Raw genomic sequence first — 19797 nt, forward strand, 5'->3', positions numbered from 1 at the left:
AAAAATCCTCTAAAATTAAGCGAAATTTTACATAACGTAAGTTGCATCTTTTGATTTACATTCGAGGCCCGACATTGCTCTTATACATTTGCTCACTTTTTCTAAACAAGACAACACGTTACCTATTGATGATAAAAACTGATGAAGCTACTCTCAGTCACTCGAAAAACCATCAGAACGAGATGAACATGGCCGGGCACTAGAATGAGCAGGAGAGATAGAGAGAGAGAGAGAGAGAGAGAGAGAGAGAGAGAGAGAGGAGAGAGAGAGAGAGAGAAATAGAGAGAGAGAGAGAGAGAGAGAATTTGCTCGAGTGGAGCATTGGTTCTCAGTGAGAAAAAAAAGTAGTTATTTATTGAGTTCTTCGTGACTGAATGTAGTTGAAAGATTGCGGTGAGTGTAACTGTAAAATTAGCTAAAATTTGTGTGTCTGGATCAATCTCTGGCTGTAACAGTGCTGCTGGGAGGCAGAGTTTTATAGCTTATTTTGGATTAAGGAGTTTGTTGACTGAATTCTCGTTACCTGTGGTAAATTGATTAATTTGTTCGATTTAGTGCGCTCAACAAATAGTTTTGATAGAAATATAATTATTATTATCGTCTTATTGAAGTTATTCAATTATAATTTTTAGCTTTTATCATTTTTGGTTATGGTATTACAATTACATGTTATTAATTCAATTATTGAGAGTCCATTGTTATGGTGTCGAGAGAGTAACTTTTTTGCATTGAAAATATTATACTCCGAACAAAACGAAGAACCACCAAGCATTTTTTTGAAATTTTGATAGAAATTTGTGCGCTATAAAATATCCAGCAGGAAGCGTTCTAATGGCAAAAAAAAACAAAATTCTGCAGTGATGCTCCTGCTAACCCAACCATAAATTTTTCATGACCATAAAAATGGCAGTTGATTTTAACTTGAGTGTTCATAAATCTTGAAGTCTCTATTTTGGGTCTCAGTTAAATCCTAAATTATTTCTAGCAATACTGTGGTACAGTAGTACATTTCATTCTGGGGCTAATGATTTGGTATAGCAAATCAAGTTATGTTAGTTAAATTTAATTTAGTTCACTTTCCTTCGCCATTTAATTTATCATAATTTGAGTTCTTGTTTGAAGATCAAATCTTGAGTTTTCACGTTTTAACAAATTGTTTATATCCTGTGCCTGATAACTTTGTCTGTTCATATTGTTCACGTCGTCTCATGATCTTGAGTTTCCGCAATTGGAATCCAATTGTCGTGATCAAATTGTTGATCAATTTCAGTTATTTTAATTTTATTTCATTCTGCTCTTTTTCTTAATTCAAATTAGTTGTCTCTCTCTTAAACTAGATTTTGCTCCACCAAAGCCTTAAAGTGTATCAGATAATTTTGAGTCCTATTTCGCTAAGCGAAATACCAGTCTAAAAATAAAACTAAATTCCGCTCCGCCAAATCTACGCATATTCTGTATTCAGAAAATTGAATCGTTCAGCTACAAAATTAATAGTGAATTCGCCCCGCGAATTAACCAATTAATTTGGAATAATAAATTGAAAAATTCGGCACCGCGAATCAACCCAGATTACAGATTGCGAATCTCAATGTCATGGCGCAGCCAGCACGTGAATCTAGAAAGACACCATTGTCGATAGAGCCATTTTGGGAACGCCCAACGTCCGACCCATCAATCAGATGGGAGAAATGGCGGATTCAAGTAAAGCCTGCGAGTCTCGCGCGCGAAAATATCACACTGGACACGCTACTGCAACCGAAACCAACGATGGTACGATTGCCACCTGAACCAAAGTATGAGATGCCAATTGAAGATGAGATGAAACAACAAATGAAACTGAGAGAAACCATCAGATACGAAACAGCCAATTGAAGTTGCAATGGGACTTAAAATGTCAAAAGATAACAGAAGCGGGAGTACTATGCGTGGAAAGACCTTGGCATCTTTGCGTTCGAAAATGTGTGTCTCTTTTGTACCTCAGCATCGGTACAGAGGGAAGAGGCTTACTAACACAAAAATTCCCTCATGACAATATTTATGACCTGACTACACTCAAACTTTGGGAGATGATGGAGATAGTTTTTATCCGCCCAAGAAATATCACATTCGATCGGTATGTATTCGTCTCACGGAAGCAGAAAAAGGGTGAAACGGTCGAACAGTTCTACAGCATTTTGAAAGAATTGGCGGAAAATTGCGATTTTGAAAATCGAGATGAGGTGATCATAAGGGACATTTTCGTCACAAACATGTTGGATGATGATATTCAACGCGAACTTCTCCGCGACACAGTTGACCCCGAAAGAGCACTTAGTATTGCAGTCAATATGGAAATGGGCCATCAGAATCAGCAAAAAATATCATCAAACAACGGCGCAACTGGCAATACGGTGAATGTAATACGATCATTCAATCGATTTCGCGGCGCGGGTTCGTGTGGAAATCAGTCAGGCAGAGTAGCAGCTAACCGTGCATCAATTGGTCAATGTAGAGGTTGTGGTCAAGCTTGGACAACAACGCACCACCAGGTTTGCCCTGCTATGGGTAAGGAATGCAATCATTGTGGTTTGCTCAACCATTTCGCCAAGGTATGTCGGAAAAACTTGTTAATACACGAATTTCACGTCAAAATAATCGTATTAACTGCCGAAACTACAGATCAAAACTGCCGAAACTGTCGAAACTGCCAGAACTATAGATCAAAATACAAGTCAGGAAAATCAAAACGTCAATTATATTAATTATAATGAACAATTTATTTCTGACTATGATTCCACGGACGACAATTAGGTTGCGACAGTAGAAAACGTTAGATCACCGCCAATAGCGTTGCAAAATATGACGATAACGATCGGCAACAAAGATTGTCACTTGCTCCTCGATTCCGGTAGCGGTTGTACGATCATCAATATGTCGCTCACCAGAGAAATAATGTATAACTGTGCGCAATCACAATGGTGGGAGAAAAAACCACTAGAAGTAAAGTATTTTTCTAATGATATTGTCGAAACTCTAGGCACTTTAAAAACGCCAGCTGGGTGTAATGATTGAAAAATTCAGAAAGCAAAAATCACGGTCGTAGCTGATGGTTTTCGACCAATTCTTGGACGAGACCTCTTCGATAAATTAGGCATAACAAAATCACAAAAACCTTGCCCGAATACGGAAGTCAATAATATAGAACCGACTTGTGCAATTAAAAAATTGTTTGCAAAGGAATTTCCAGAATTAATCTCCCGAATAGGAGAACCTAAACATCACACGGTCAACTCAAAATTCCACAAAAATTATCGAGTTACACAAAAAAAAGGAAGAAAAGTGCCAATTTATCTCCAACCAAACGTGAAAATCGAACATGAATAATTGCTAAACGAGGGACATATTGAAAAACTAACTAATTGCTCTGATCAATTTTTTATTTCTCCAATAGTCATTACGATCAAAAAGGATCAATCAATCAAAATAGCATTAGATTCCAAAATCCTGAATAAATATATATATACAAAAACAAGTATCAAATGCCGAATATAGACTCGCTAATTCAAACGATTTCTCAAACACTGTCAACCGCGCCGCAAGAGACGGCCTATTTTACGCCTCTTGAATTGCAGTACGCATACAGCCAACTCAATTTACTCAGTGATACGGCCCGCTATTGTAACATCAACCTCGTAAGCGGAGATATGACCGGCACATATCGTTGTAAAATTGGATTTTACGGCCTTACGGATATGCCGGCTGAATTTCAAAAAGCGATCGATTGTACTCTTGCAGGCCTGGATAATACTTTCTGTTTTTTGGACGATATATTAATAGTGAGCAGAGGAGGCATAGAAAAACATCTCGATTTAGTACGAAAATGTCTGAAAAAGTTAGATCAAGAGAATCTCCGAATAAATATTGCTAAATGTCATTTCGTAAAGTATAAAATCGAATGGCTCGGACATAATATTACACAAACAGGTATAGCACCATTGTCAAATAAAACAGATGCAATCGGAAAATTATCAGCACCTTCCAATCTCAAAAAACTCAGATCCTTTATGGGTTCAGTTCATCACTTAGAAAAATTCATTCCAAACTTGTCGCAATTATGTTACCCGCTTCGACCGCTGCTTAAGAAAAATACAAAATTTATTTGGACGGATGAACATGAAAAACAGTTCACATTAATTAAAGAGAAGATTGCAGAAACAACATAAAATAAGCATTTTAACACGGACTTAGAAACACTTATAGAATGCGACGCTTCACTTAAAGGTCTGGGGTTTGCATTAGAACAGCGAACCCCAAATGATTGGCATACAGTGGCATTTGCATCGCGATTTTTGAAATCTGTGGAGGACAGATATAGCATTAATGAGCTCGGACTCTTGGGTGTTGTCTGATCCGTTGAACAATTTAAATATTATTTTAAGGCAAACCATTTACCGTGTAACTGAACATAGGGCTCTTCTTTCAATCATGAGAGAAATTACAGCTAACAAATCCTACAATAGTCGATTGACACGTTGGATAGATCGACTACTGGCATTTGATTTTACAATTGATCAGCTCCTTGGCTCAAAAATGGGATTAGTAGATTATATCTCTCGCGACCCGCAACAAAAAGCTGTTAATATATCTGCATATGACGAGCAATTTATAGTAGCAAAATTGGATGTGATTAGACGCAGTGCGAAACGCTTCTTATTAAATGCGGAAAATTACGTCAATTTCGCAGCGCGAAATCCGCTTACAAAACAAACCTCAAATACTCCAAATTCCACAAACAAATTATGCAGTGAATTCGCACCGCGAAATCCAGAATATTCTTCAATTACGGACAGTGATAACTCAATTAACAAATCAACACCAAATAACTCAAATTCTAATATCCAAATCGAGACAGCTAACTTACCTCACTCGCTTCTTGCCTTAAATCGCCCTACCGATCAGTTGCTATCCCAATCGAACAATTTTCAACGAAATGCCAATAAATTTAAAACAGTCTACATGATGTCACACTCGAACGCAGATGAAAAAAACTTTGCTGCAAATCAAGCAATCGACGCCCTCCAAAGTGAGATCTGCGGACGAGGCAGGACCATCGACAGCTCCAGCGTTACCAGCAACGCCAGTCACTCCTAAAACAGACACAACAACAGTAACGTCACCCTCTGTAGACGACCTCTACTTGGATACATTTAACTTCGCCCTTTCGAAGATATTTCTAGCACGCTAATGGCCAGTCTCACCACCAAAGACGCGATATTAAAGGAGTTACGAGACTGCATTTTAACTGAAAATGAAGATCGCTGCAAACAAATATCGCCGTACATACACTCATTCTGGAGAGACCTTCATGTCAAGAATGGATGTGTCTGCGTCGACGACAGGATAGCTCTCCCTCATGCAATCAAAGATGCCTACGTCTAAGCCATACATGCCACTCACCCTGGGTGATGACAGATATGGCAACCCACGCATGGTGGCCGTACATGCACAGGGACAAAGTCACAAAGACGGCAAAGTGCAATCCCTGTGTAAAAATCGGTAAAAACTTAAAGTCTATTATTCCTGCTAATAAATGGGTTCCTGCCATTAAAGTTATGCAAAGTTCCACATGAAGAAATTCAAATTTATTTTGGAGGACCAATTTATAATGACAAAAATCAAGAGATTTACTTTCTGGCATGTATAGATCGATTTTCAAAATTTCCAACAGCAGAAGTATTTGATAGAGCTAATGCAGATAATATTTTGAAATTCCTTCAAGAGTATGTTTGCTACACGGAATACCCCATTCAATTAGATTAGATCGAGCTCGATGCCAAACGGGACAACAAGTTAGAGCATTTTGTAGTCAAAATAGTATACAGTTAATTGAAGCGCCAATACACGATCACAGAGCAATTGGCTTAGTTGAGAGGCTAATACAAACAATCAAGAATCGCCTAGCTTGTATTAAAACGGCGGCGCAAAATTAATTTAATGTCAAAGCATCAATAAATTCAATCATTTACCAGCTACGAATATGCCGTCAAAAGATTATTTATATATCACCATTTGAAGCACATTTCGGTAGCAAGGCTAATACTCCATTAAGTAATATATCGACGAAACCTGACCCAAGTAGTCCTACATCTAAAATTTTTTTAAAAAATATTGGAGACAGTCAGATGAGAGAACCTAATTTCCAAAGAAAACTGGGACAACGAGGAAAGGAGTGACACAGAACTCGAATTGAACAGAGAAAAATTAAGCAAGGACTCAGGAAAACGGAAAAATGAGGACCCAAACAAAGAATCCAGAGTAATCCCTCATCCAGAAGTCGGACTGTCGGTGCCACGAACTGAAGCCTCCCTGGAATTTAAGCTCGCCAAAAAGAGACCACGAACGAAACGCTCCAAGAAAAGCCTGAACGGGCTATATGATGTGTTAGCGCCCGGTTCATCGGTGGTGAAGACATATAAATTTACATCAGTGATATAGGAGCCTGGAAAAAGAGATGTGACCATTCGTAATTCAGATTTGGCTAATTTTGGCACAAAGGCCGAACGCCAAACTGAATTACAATTGTTTGTGAATCGACGACCGAAAACACCAACGGGAAAGATTACTGAAGATCTTATTAGTCATCATGCAAAAGAGTCCAGAAAAAAACTAGAAGGAGGCAAACGAATTACACACCGGAAAATAGCAGACGATATCAGTGCGGTCTCCTCGATACATTCAAATGTAACTCGAGCTCTTCCAGTACGAATGCCCACAAAACCAAAACGAACAGTTATAACAGCGCCACCAAAGCCACCAGCAGAAGTAACAAGTGATTTCGCGGTGCCAATGGAGATGCCGTCGTCATCCATTGAAATCGCGGAGCCCTCTAGTAGACCGAAACGGAAAGCTGCTACCAAGGCTTCAGCGGCACTGAAACCATCAGAAAGACAACGTTCAACGCCTTCAGTAACTGCGTCAGACGAATCAATTGCGTCCGTGCAAATTTGTCCATCCAGTTTGTCAAGTTCCAGTGCATCCTCGCGAAACAAAAGGAGACAAATTATTAGGCAAACACAGATCCAAAACAGGTCAATCATTTCAGCTAAAAAGACGGCCGCAGCTCAGAGTCAGCACAACGAATCAGATTTTACAGTCGGCCAATGCTCCCCTGCACAGTCTTACCCCACACAGTGCTATATTTCGCCTAACTACGAGGGACCAGATGCATCGGTGAGGCGGAAAGATTTTATGAGAGTGACAGTGATTAAAACTTGCCGAACGTTAAACTGCTTAGATTGAAATTTTCTGAAAAAAAAACATTATAGTAGTAAATATCGTAACTAGTGCATATGTTATTAATTTTATGATAAATAACTTCGTCATTTATTTTGTCAAGGGGGAAATGTGGTACAGTAGTACATTTCATTCTGGGGCTAATGATTTGGTATAGCAAATCAAGTTATGTTAGTTAATTTTAATTTAGTTCACTTTCCTTCGCCATTTAATTTATTCATAATTTGAGTTCTTGTTTGAAGATCACATCTTGAGTTTTCACGTTTAAACATTTTTTTTATTTCCTGTGCCTGATAACTTTGTCTGGTGATATTGTTCATGTCGTCTCGTGATCTTGAGTTGCCGCAATTGGAATCCAATTGTCGTGATCAAATCGTTGATCAATTTCAGTTATTTTAATTTTATTTCGTTCTGTTCATTTTCGTAATTCAAATTAGTTGTCTCTCTTTTAAACTAGATTTTGCTCCGCCAAAGCATTAAAGTGTATCAGATAATTTTGAGTCCTATTTCGCTAAGCGAAATACCAGTCTAATAATAAAACTAAATTCCGCTCCGCCAAATCTACGCATATTCTGTATTCAGAATATTGAATCGTTCAGCTACAAAATTAATAGTGAATACGCCCCGCGAATTAACCAACTAGTTTGGAATAATAAAATGAATAATTCGGCACCGCGAATCAACCCAGATTACAGATTGCGAATCTGTATGACATATACGGTCTGAGACAAATTTTACGCTTTTTTCATCACTTATATCCACAACCTACGTAACAGTTTTTAATCGTGAAAAAAAGTGAAGCAAAAAAGGTGTGCCGAGAGATTGTCACTGTTGACCACAAAACGCCCAATCAACTCAAAAAAAGTAAATTTTGACGTTTGCCACCACGGGCCGAGGAATTTTGCCAAATTTATGTAAGATCAGCGTAAACTAGCGTTGACAACTCAGAAAATTCATCGCAACTTTCTTACATAAATTTGCGTTGAATGCGTTGAACTTGGCGTAGATCTTACATATTTGGCGTTTTGGCGTTGAATTTAGCGTGGATCTTAAATACTTTGCGTTGAATTTGGCGGAGGTCTTACACATTTTGCGTTGAAACTAAAGTAAATTTTACATATTTTGTGTTGAAATCAGCGTAGATCCTACATACTTTGCCTTGGGCTTAGCGCAGTTATTACATATTTTGCGTTGAATATTGCGTTAATCTTATATCACTTGGGTTGATTTTAGCGTAGATTGTACTTAAAGTCAACAAGTAGACCTAGGGGAATGAGACTCAAACCACTGACTTCCTGCTTACTTGTCGCCTCTTCGCCTCTTCTACCACTGTGTCACAGAACTTTACTTTTCTTAGGAACCGCACCACACAAATCGGACTGTAACTTCACGTTTCGCATAATTTTGGCGTTACTAAGCGTAGATCTTACTTAATTTTGCATTGAATTGATCATACAATTTTTTGTGTTGAATTTTGCTTAGTTCAACAGACAATAGACAGATATTTTTCGATTTTTGTCCATTTTTTGCTCTACTTTTCTCTCCTTTCCATTTTCTCTTGCACGCAACCGGTTTGAACAGATTTTTGAAAAAATTGCAATAAAATTGTGCCTGCCTACCTCATTCCATCATCCAACTACCCCCTCCCACGTATCCCCCCACATACACCCCCATGAACACCCACACGTACCCAACCTCCTACCAACGTACCCTCCCCCCAACTAACCCCCCCCCCCAACAGACACCCGTAATGTTCCCCACCCAACGCATATCCCCTCAAGTACCCCCAACCAAAGCTCCCCACACGAACACGCTCCTCCCCCACTCACCCTCCCCCCTCCCATCCTTCCACCCACGTACTCCCCACCACGAAACAAAAAGCAAAAACATGCAAGCTCTACGCAAAATTCAACGCGAAATATGTAAGATCTACGCAAAAATCAACGCAAAATATGTACGATTTGTCAGAAACATTGTGCCTACGGACCTCATTCTGTCATACAACTACCCCCTCTAATGTGCTCCCCCCACACAAACCCCCATGTACTGCCCAGAGTTCTACGCGTTGTTTTTATGTACAATCAACGCTAAACTAAAGGCAAACTATGTAAGTTCTACGCTAATTTGAACGCAAAATATGTAAGATCTACGCTAATTTCAACGCAAAATATTTAAGATCTACGCTAAATTTAACGAAAAAAATGTATGATTGGCGTTGATTGCGTTGATATTATGTAATATCTACGCTAATTTCAACGCAAATTATGTAAGATCTTCGCTAAATTCAACGCAAAATATGGAAGATTGGCGTTGAATATGTTGAATTTATGTAAAATCTATTCTAAATTCAACATACAATATGTAAGATCTACGCTAAATTGAACGCAAAATAGGTAAGATTGGCGTTGAATGCGTTGAATTTATGTAACATCTACGCTCAAGCGTTAATCTTACATAAATTCAACGAATTCAGCGCCAATCTTTCATTATTTTGCGTTTTATAGCGTTGAAAATTCGGCCCGGGACGTACTGTGTGTGATTAAAGCTACCTCTCTCCCTCCCACCTCCCCATTAAAGTGGAGGTCACTACAAAAAGCAACAGTTCTCACCAATGCTGGCGTACACTGGATTCATTGCAAAAACTCCCGGAATTGTAATCTGATCATGAGAGATTTCGATTTTGAATCCGGATATGAAGTGATCAGGAGATGAGTCACCGGTGTTCTCCAATGTTCGAGATCCTACAACACTGCAGTTGCCAGGGGTGTCAGTTGGTCCCATGCACTCTCCGATACTAGCGTTGTTGATGTCCCTAAAAGAAAATACATGAGTGACTTCATTGTTCTAATACTTACAAGAATTATTATACTAGTCGAGACAAATGGTTAACCCGCAACATCATGCACAATTTTGGAGAAACTACAGCAAGACCATTAAATCAACTTGGACTATTTCTGCCACAATGTTGCAGGATAACTATTTGAAGTTGACTCTGCGGCATTTGATAAAGATAGTAAATTCCACAAACTTGAACTGAATTCTTCCCAGTCGGAAACCCAGTATGTCATAGTCAAAACCAGCGGGGAGAATTCCCTCTTCCTCAAAGTCAACATATTGCAGTACATATCCTGTCTCATTAGAATCCCGTTCCTGATCACCCGCCAGTTCAAAAGTGATGTTGCCTCCGTCTGCCTCTTTGTAGTAGACTTTGAAGCCTCTGATGTAATCGTCTGTCCCGTTTATGTAATACACTTCCACCCTCTTGATGAATCTGAAAAATCAGCATTTATTTAATCGGACAAATCGAAGCAGAGAAGGAGAGAGGTGATATAGTTCAAGTTGTCCTCCGGACCCATTTCCCAGCCCATAACAGTTCTGGTTAAGTCTAAATGCAGATCTTTTCCTTTTACAGCACTGAGAGTGTCTTTTTACAAACTTTACAAGTCCTAAAAGTCCTGGCTAAGATTGAAAAACCTTTGCAGATGCACTTCCAAGTCTATGCAACTTTTTCATTTTTCGAGGAACTGTTAACTTTTTGTTTCAGAAAAATTTGAAAATGAAAAGAAAGCAAAGCATGAACTTCAACCTCATTTCGCACATCCAAATCAAGCGTTGTTGGGAAATTTGGACTATCTAAATAAAGTCAATTACTGCATATATTTGCCGCCCAATTTGAACCAAAATCAAACCTTACATTCAAGAGCTGAGTAATCAAAATGCTGAACCAGAAACCCGGACTGGAGTCGCAGAGCAATTCAGCGCTGAACCAGCACATTTCAAGTTTATAAGGTTAGTTCAGTTCTGAAACATTGCATCTCCAGAAAAATTTTAATTTCTTTATGTTCAGTTCTTCTTCATTATGATTATATTGAGTTCATGGAGTTAGCCCAGGCTAAAATTATCCTGTACAGTTTGGACATTACTCAAAGCCCAAAATTAAGTCTCAGCAGAGTAATGTCAAGTACTTTTGTAGCTTATAACTGGTAATTACTATAGTAGTATACACACTATTTATATATGAGCTAGTTTGTAGTCAATTAACAAAAAGACCATTTAGCTTAGTGGTTACGACTTGCTACGCAAATTAAATGTTACAAGTACTCACGCCAAAGTTCGAAGCGCATATAAAGCAAACCCTGTTGGCGGGAGTTTAGCAGAGCAGATTATTTTTCATGCAGTCAATTTTACTCAAAAATCAATACTTGCCCGTGTAAACTAGGACATGAACAGAGTACTGGCCATCCAAAAAACAGAATGACTTTAGACTGATTCAGAGCTGATTTACTCTGCCACCAACCTCCGGGAAGCCGATCATCATCTGAGCAAGGTACTTCAATTTTGATATCACTGTAAATCAAAAATTTATCAATTTAAGTTAAGCCAAGCCATTTTCTCAAAAGGCGCCTAATTCCCCGGACAGAATTCACAATAAATCTGAAGTCATTTTTCCTTGAAAAAAAAACAATCTTTGTTAATACGGATGGCCGCATATCTGACAAAAACTCATACACCGACCCGGGTCGAGGTGTCACCGCTATAAATTGCTAAAAGATGTAAGAATTGCGCTGAATTTGAGTAAAAAATGTAAGATTTGCGCTCAATGCAATCAATGCGGTGCAGAAAAACTTTTGATCGGTGAAAAATTTTTTCACCGCATTCTGCTGGTAGCGTTGAAAAAATTTCTTTCACCGCTTAAGCAGTTAAAGAAAATGTTTCACTGCTATGAGCTGAATGCGGTGAAAAAAAAAATTTTCAGCGCTACCACGAAACGGTGAAAAAAAATTCACCGCTAAAACTCTAAATCTTACAAAAATTCAACTCTAAGTTTAGCGCTAATCTTACAAAAATTCACCGATAAGAACGCCTACAACGATGCGGGCGCTTTGCGGTGAAACTTTTTTTCACCGCTTTTCACCGCTAATCAGACATTGTTTTTGACCAAACCTCGACCCGCGGATAGTGTTACGGTGATAGGTCAGCTCTTATAACCCGTTTTCTCTTTTTTTTCTGGTTCCTCAATTCTTCACTTATCTGACCAAGTATAAGTTGGCTATGTAGAGTTTCTTGTCAAGCTATGTTCGGTTTATCTTATGCTCAATTATTAGTAGAATGTTCTCTCTCAACTGTCTATTAGAGAGGGGGTTTTGTCGAAGAGCTCTGGTCTGCTGAAACCTCTTTTTCCAGCTTGCAGGCGTTTTCGGGCAAGGATCTTTCTTACTAGGCTCCTATAAGATTTATTAGGTCAAGTGTTTGATTGCACTTAATATCTTAAGTTTCATGCTAGGATCATATAGTCTCTCATCTCATACAAGATGGAAACAGCTCTTTACAACTTGAATTTTTTCGTTTTAAATGAAAAAGCCAATCACGCCGAGTGTGGGGTATTTTCTCTACAACAGTTACATTGTCAAGGTCACTTCTAAAGTTGACCCACAGTATTTTCATATGTCTTTTCTACCATACAAATATTATCTTTTTAGAGTTCAGGGGTTCTTCAAACACTAATCAAAGATCACCGCAATGCCTAAAGAATTATTTGTCTATTCATCATCAACTCTAACACAGTTTGGTATACTCATGATCGACCATGACACTTATCAGTTGACCCATAGTCCTGTCATAAGCCGACCCCTCGACTAAGAAGACTTCATACAGGTATCAAGTTTTTTTTGGTTTCGCAGTGGGATCGCTGTAAGAAATTAAATATGAAAAATTTATAATCGAAAAATCCTCCAATGAAGTCGGTGAATTTTAAAGCTGGAAGATACAATCTGTCTCTTGTATATTTGTAAATAAAGATGTACTGAACACTTTCACTAAATGTGCCAAAATTTCACTAAATATGTCACCTACTGGTCAAATAATACCGATTTATCGCAGAAGAAAAGCGGAAATTTCGTGTATTAGCTGCGAAGTTGAAAAAATGAATGTAACGGAAGCTTGAATAGTAGCGCAGGCAATTGCCAAAATACAAGTTTTTTTCTCGATGTAAAATACCCAAACCCACCATTATTCCATTTTTTAATTTAATTTTGATACAATTATTTACACCAGTAATCTCCTATAATAGCGGTGGTGCCTGACAATGAAATTGAGATGCTCTAGACGAACTGGGACGGTTATCCGCTAATATGTTGCGAGATTCTTGCAAAAACGGTTATCTGCCAAGATCTTATGAGAGTCATACAAACAACAGTTATCTGCTAAGACGAAAGATTACAACGGTTATCTGTTAGGACTCTTACGAGAATCTTACCAGATAAGCGTCACACTTTTTTTATTAGGTAACTCAAAAAATGAGCCCTTTCCACTGGAAAACACAACAGAGAGGAAGCTATACTGCAACAAATCATGAAACACAATAAGTTCCCGGTGCTTTTCAAACGCTGAAGCCAATATTTTTGTTTTGTTGTCCAACGCTTCTAATAACGCAAACTACAAAATTTCGGTTTGCCCAGTGGGCAATTTTAACTACTTCCTTAACCAAAAAAACACGAAGGTGACTTCTTGTAAAGTCGCAAAAATAGCCCTAGGTTTTTGCCTTTTGGGGTAATGTGGATCAATTCCACATGCTGCCGTCAATTTTTTCACTTTCAGCGCAAAGTAATACTCACGGCAAACTAAATTTTAGTCGGGGAAAAGTTCGTTCTATATTTTGTGACATCAAGGTAACCAAAGAAACTCACATAGTGCAGAGTTGTATCTATACAAAGGAACTTTTACCTAAAAAGATTTCTATTTTTTTCCAGTACCAATTACTATCAATTTGTCTTATTGATTGAGTTTTATAACCGGTAACAAGTTTCCATGGCATTATTGCGTGGTCAAAAATTAGGCTTCAACTGCTTCTTTTGATTTGTAACATTTGTCAAAATCTACAAAAAAAAACAAAAAGTGCACCTAGCTATGTTGGTCCTGCAAAAGCGTTGGTTTTCTGTTTTGAATCTTTCTGGAGCGACGAATGCCTGGCAAGATTCGTACAAGGTCGACCATTATCTGGTACGAATCTGGAGATTAATGGTTATCTGGGAAGAGTCTTGTAAGAGCCCTTACAAAATGATGCATATTCTTAAAGCAGTCTTTCAAGAGTCTTGCAAGGTCTTAGCAGATAAACGTCCCAATTTGAATAGGGTGGTAACTTTTCTAATAATCAAATGGGAATTTTACGATTTTCAATTTCGCGAGAAACATGTTGTCAAAGTTGTCTTGAAATCATTTTTCTCTATGACGTTTAACTGAAATGTGAACCCAACTATTGTTAATCAAAGGTGAAAACGCATTACATATTGAGGCAACGAAACTTTGTTGACGCTCATTGAAAAAATATCCGGGAAGTTGTCATTTAGTATTATCTCTGTCAAACTCATGGGAAGGGAAAACCATAGCTTTTTGTGTCAATAATCCAAAAATTGTTTTCTGAACTGGATTAAAAATGGATTTTATAATGGGAACGACCCCGGTTATTTACCCTCTAAATTGAATGACAGAGTATGGGAACTGGAAGCAATCGTGAGGGTCACAGAATGTTTGAGCATCCAAATCGTCGGCAAACTCTGCGATCCAGTTAGGACCAAACTTCACTTCATCTCCAGATGCAGAATGCACTCCAACTGGAAATAGAAGGTGACACTATTCTCTGACATTAACCCAAAGTGCCACTAGCAACTACTTTTCAAGATAGATAATATTAATTATTTCAAAGCACTGTTGAATCAGTTTTGGAGAACAGACAATCATTGCCATTATTTCGGACACACAAAATCATTCAAACATTTATGTTTGAGGTTCGAGGCTTCCCAAAGCATGAAACTCAGATCTTTGATTTGAACTCGCTCCATACTAAATTGACCACAGGTCTGACTTGGCACGATCCAAGTAATCTCTGACAAGATCAACCCAAGGAAAAGCGACTTATGGTCATATTACACCCAGGATAGTCCAAAAAATTGTGTTCCCGAAATTACCTCTGATCAGACTTTCATGTTCTACAATCAATCTGTATTCAGATACATTCCGTTCGGAACGATTTCTATTCAGATACAGATCAAGAAACGCATTATGAGATTTCAATTCTGAAGGTTGGACTTTTTGTATCCCAAGGATATATCGATTTCAATAAGACTGGCGCCTCCAGCGAAAAAATCAAAAAAAAAATTGCTGAGAGAGAAAAGCCAAACGTTAAAAAAATTGTTCTTGTCATTGATACAAATTGCAATATATATTAAATACAAACTTCTCACTTTCTGGCACAGATTCGTATTCAATCTGGTATGTCATGTTGGCATCCTGTGAGCAGGCCAGTCGGGCTCCGTTGGCTGAAAACAAGAGTTTTGATCGCAGAATTATAACGGTAGATAAAATGAATTACTAAATTACCCTCTTTGTTTTTTTATGAAAAAGTGAAAATTGTTAATTTTAAAGCGCCTATTTGATTAACGTTAGATGTCACACTCCGAAAGCAACACTAATTATTTGAATTTTGAACAGTTGTAAGATAAACTAGAACAAACTAAGATACGATTTTTCATTAAAATCTGAGAAAACATGAAATTTAAACTGTTTTCCAAGTCAAAAAGATTCCTTCACTTGAGAATGAACAACTCTGTTTGTATAGAAAACAAACGTTTACTCTTTTCACTATATAAGTAAGGGTTTTCTTTTTACGTATATCCCACTTATTATCAATTTTTTACTCATAATACGCACAAAGTAAACAATATGTACATTCTAAATTTCCGCTGCTGATGGACAGTTCTGTTGCAACTTAATCGTATACTTTTTATCTAAATGATTTCTTTCACCAATCAGAAGGTGATTGATAGTCTAAGACCAATCTAGTCACGAATCAGCTTAGAGCAGTCTAAAAATTGAATTCTACGTTTGAACTCTCGCCATATTATCACCATATAAAAATCACGTTTTCATCTTACAAATGCTTCATGATTTTTCTTTTTCAAATTTATATTTGCTGTTAGAGTGTGTTTTCAAGCGAAGCAGTTTTGTTGCACGCTTGCCTCTCTAAAATTAGGTTTCAATTGTTTGCATTTTACATCATTGAAAACAATTAACATCTGCTATTTGTCTTTATTTTTGGTGTAGCTTTTGCTCCTCGGCAGACAAGTCATTACAGTCACTCTGTTAATTTGCGAACCTTCAGTTACAAACTGCTTTCAATTATTTATTAATTCATTAAAAAAAGTGAAACAATAAAAATTTATTACATAAAAGGGGTTTCGAGTCAAATATACCAAAAAATTAGAAATTTTTTAGAAATTTTACCCGGTGGTATTTGAACAGACATTGGACAAATTACCTCATTCTCTTCAGTATATCAATTTTTACGCAAGAAATTCCTCGGAAAACCTGATTTGAAAAATTGAAGGTGCTCGATACACTTGTTTTGAATCGAAGAAAGGTCTTTTTTGATATTCGCAAATAGCAGCCAAAATTCATGATAGCGCTTTAGATCATGCACAGCTAATTAAGTTTCGGTTTACTTTTTTCAGCATAACAGGATAATGTAGAAATGTTTTGAACTTTCTTCCTAGGTTTGTTTAGAATCTAGTTCAACAAATAAAAAGGACCAATTTACGTTTCTAATGCAGCAGAAGGCAAATGGGACATTAATGGAATTTAACTTAGTTACTTCAGATTTGCTGAGATTAGTATGAGCGTGACAAAAATGGGTTAGAAATTTCCAAAGAAAACAAAAAATACCATCAGCGGAGAAAAACAAAAGGTTAAAGTCTCTGTCTTTTCTCTCGATCTAATACCGATGTGTTATTGTCAAACCGCTTAAATCAAGTATCTTCAGAGAAGGGGTGCAGCACAATTTGAAACAAAGGAAAAGAATCATGAAAACTTTTACTCTAACTTGTGACACATTCTATTCTTACTATATTAGATTTTCATTAATATTTATTAAATTTGGTACAACTGAGAAAAAAGTTCAAAATTTTGAATTTAACAAATCTAATCAACAAATAAAACTTTGCTTGCAGATAATTTAATGTTGATATTAGATGTTTAGTTTAAAAATTATCAGATGATCAAATCGTTTGTGTTGCAATCTCTTAAGAATAAAAGTAAAAACTTCCAGTCTGTCTACTGACGTTTTTTTGCCTCAAACTTTAACTTTCGGTCGCAATAAATTATTATGCTCTGATAGTTTCGGCTAAGTCCCACAAGCCGCTAACGCATTGACGTGGCCAAACGCGCAATGACCAGCTCTTCCCGGGTCGAGGTTTTTGAGTATATTTTTTTGAGTAAATTCTGAATGCGGCGATTGCGCTGATTGCGCTGAATGCTGTGAAAATAAATTTTTCACCGTATTTCATCGCATTTCTAACAAAAATTCACCGCATCGACTTTTCTGGCAAATTAATGTAAGAAATGCGGTGATGGTGGTAAATGCGATGAAAAAAGATTCGCCACATTTCGATGCAATCCTTACAAAAACTCATCGCGAAATTCTCCTCATTTCTTACGGAAATTCACTGCATATGCTTTCCAACTTTTACTCAATCTCATTTAAAATCAAATGAAGTATAAAAGAATAAAGTGACAGTTGGCCTACTGGAATAAGCAGTTGAAGGTATGCAGGAGGTCTGAGGCTCAAACAAGTGTGGGGACGCGTCTTTGTTCAACAATTTGCTTTCCAACGTTTACTCAATCTGACTTAAAATATAGAAGTAGTAAGTGGCAGTTGGCACAGTGGTATAAGCAGTTGAGGGCATGCAGGAGGGCAGAGGTTGTATCTCCTGATCTAATTTCGTTGGGGGGGCGGGGTGGGGTTGGTGGTTTAATATTGAAGTTTATTCAGAAACCGATTATCCGACGTTTTTCATTTTTCAATTATGTGCCATATATTGCTTATGTTTGTACCTATAATGCTATCTATGATAATGCTTTTTACTTAGACCTTTCTTTCTTTTAATAACCGAATTTAGTGTTTCAATTACTGTTTTATTTAGTGCTGGAGCAACCTTTTAATACTTAAGATGATTTGCTTTTATTTGAATTGCATTTCATTGTTGTCATCATTAGCGTGCCAAGAACTTTTTTCCAGTCCCACACAACAAGAATGTAGTTTTTTAAAATTGAACTTGTTTATAAATAAGTACCCATCCAATATTTTTAGTACGCTGTACGGGGTAGGAATTGTCTTTAATCAATCTTGTTGTGCAGGTTGCAGTCGACAGATTAAAAATCCAGGACTGGAGAACAGAATTGAGATGGAAAAAAGCATCAAATGTGATGATGAATCAACTCACGAGTTTCGAAGGTGTATTCATCACTGGTCAATGAGGTCAAGTTTTGATCCAATTCGGTGATTGTGGCTAAACCAAACAGACTAAAAGTGTATGAGGTCTGAGCTACTAGGTAATATGCTCTTGTAGTGTAGTCCGATCCCCTTCTGAATGAAATTGAGGATCCATCTAGAGTCAGATTTGTGTTGACAAGGTTTCCTCTTTCAAAGGTGCCATTGATGTGCATTGTTATGGCATGAGCATCAGTGCTGTCGAAGGGAAGCCAGAAACGAACTTCAATCTGATCAGCGTCGTCGTCATCTGACTCTGTAGAAGGAACAGAAGATTCTTTATATAGGCGTAGAAACAGAAGTATACTACGCCTATATAAAGAATTGGAGAACGAACAGAGTAATTCCTCGCATTCAAACTGACAGTTTATCAGTTCATATTTATACATTTTAAGATTTTTGCTGCCTGAACAACTTTCCTAATTAAAATTTTTGCATCAATTTTGAGTGCTGCTGAGGACATTTTGTGTAAACAAATCATTTAACCTCTGAACACAAAATTTGTTTCCACCTTTCACACAATTACATTATTTTATGAGAGCTTATCAGATTTTACAAATTATAATGATGTCCCATAATTGTAAATTTTGTAACATAGGATCACAAAATTCTAGTCATGTAAGACCTCGCTAAATTTTTTTATCGTCTTGGAAATGATCTAAGTCAGCCTTAGTCGGGTGACAAAAAATCTGATAATTTTTGATAACAAAATTTGTGAGCTCAATAAAAGCGTTGATGATGATGGACAGTATGATTGAGATACTAGAATTTTTATATGTTTTACAAAATCTAGCATAAGGGTTGCTTTGAAGGGTGACGTTAACTGTAAAACCAAATATTGCAATAATAAGCAAGTTTTTGCAAAACAATTTTTTTCTTCCGAGTCTGATTTCATCAACAGTGTTGAGGAGAAATTTAAATTATCAGCAATAGGCTGAATCATCTAGCATTAATCTCTGCTCCTCTTTTCAACGTATTTCTAATCAGTTCAAATCCTACTCAACACTGTTGACGAAGTCCTACTCGGCTCTTGAAGAAATTTGTTTGCGAAACCTTGCTTATTACTGTAATCTTTGGTTTTACAAATAACGTTAACCTTTGAAAAGATCCCTATGCTAGTTTTTGTAAATTTTAAGTAAAAAATCATGTGGCATCTTGTGATGATTCATTCCGGTAACCTAAACATTTATATTGCGCTCACAAAT

The 19797-nt window shown here is 37.2% G+C and overlaps 1 protein-coding gene across 1 annotated transcript in view; it reads right to left on the reverse strand.

Annotated features, from left to right (window-relative positions):
- Positions 1-19797, reverse strand: part of LOC142350554 (uncharacterized) — a 57937-nt gene that overhangs the window by 21751 nt on the left and 16389 nt on the right. The window contains exons 5-9 of the mRNA XM_075402404.1: positions 18546-18848; positions 15513-15587; positions 14741-14882; positions 10301-10543; positions 9882-10084 (exon numbers count right to left, since the gene is read on the reverse strand). Of these exons, the coding sequence (XP_075258519.1) occupies positions 9882-10084; positions 10301-10543; positions 14741-14882; positions 15513-15587; positions 18546-18848 (966 nt within the window). The remainder of the gene's footprint in view (positions 1-9881; positions 10085-10300; positions 10544-14740; positions 14883-15512; positions 15588-18545; positions 18849-19797) is intronic.

The sequence above is a fragment of the Convolutriloba macropyga genome, chromosome 12 (genome assembly GCF_964194025.1).
Source record: "Convolutriloba macropyga chromosome 12, txConMacr16.3, whole genome shotgun sequence".
Taxonomy (NCBI): Eukaryota; Metazoa; Xenacoelomorpha; order Acoela; family Convolutidae; genus Convolutriloba; species Convolutriloba macropyga.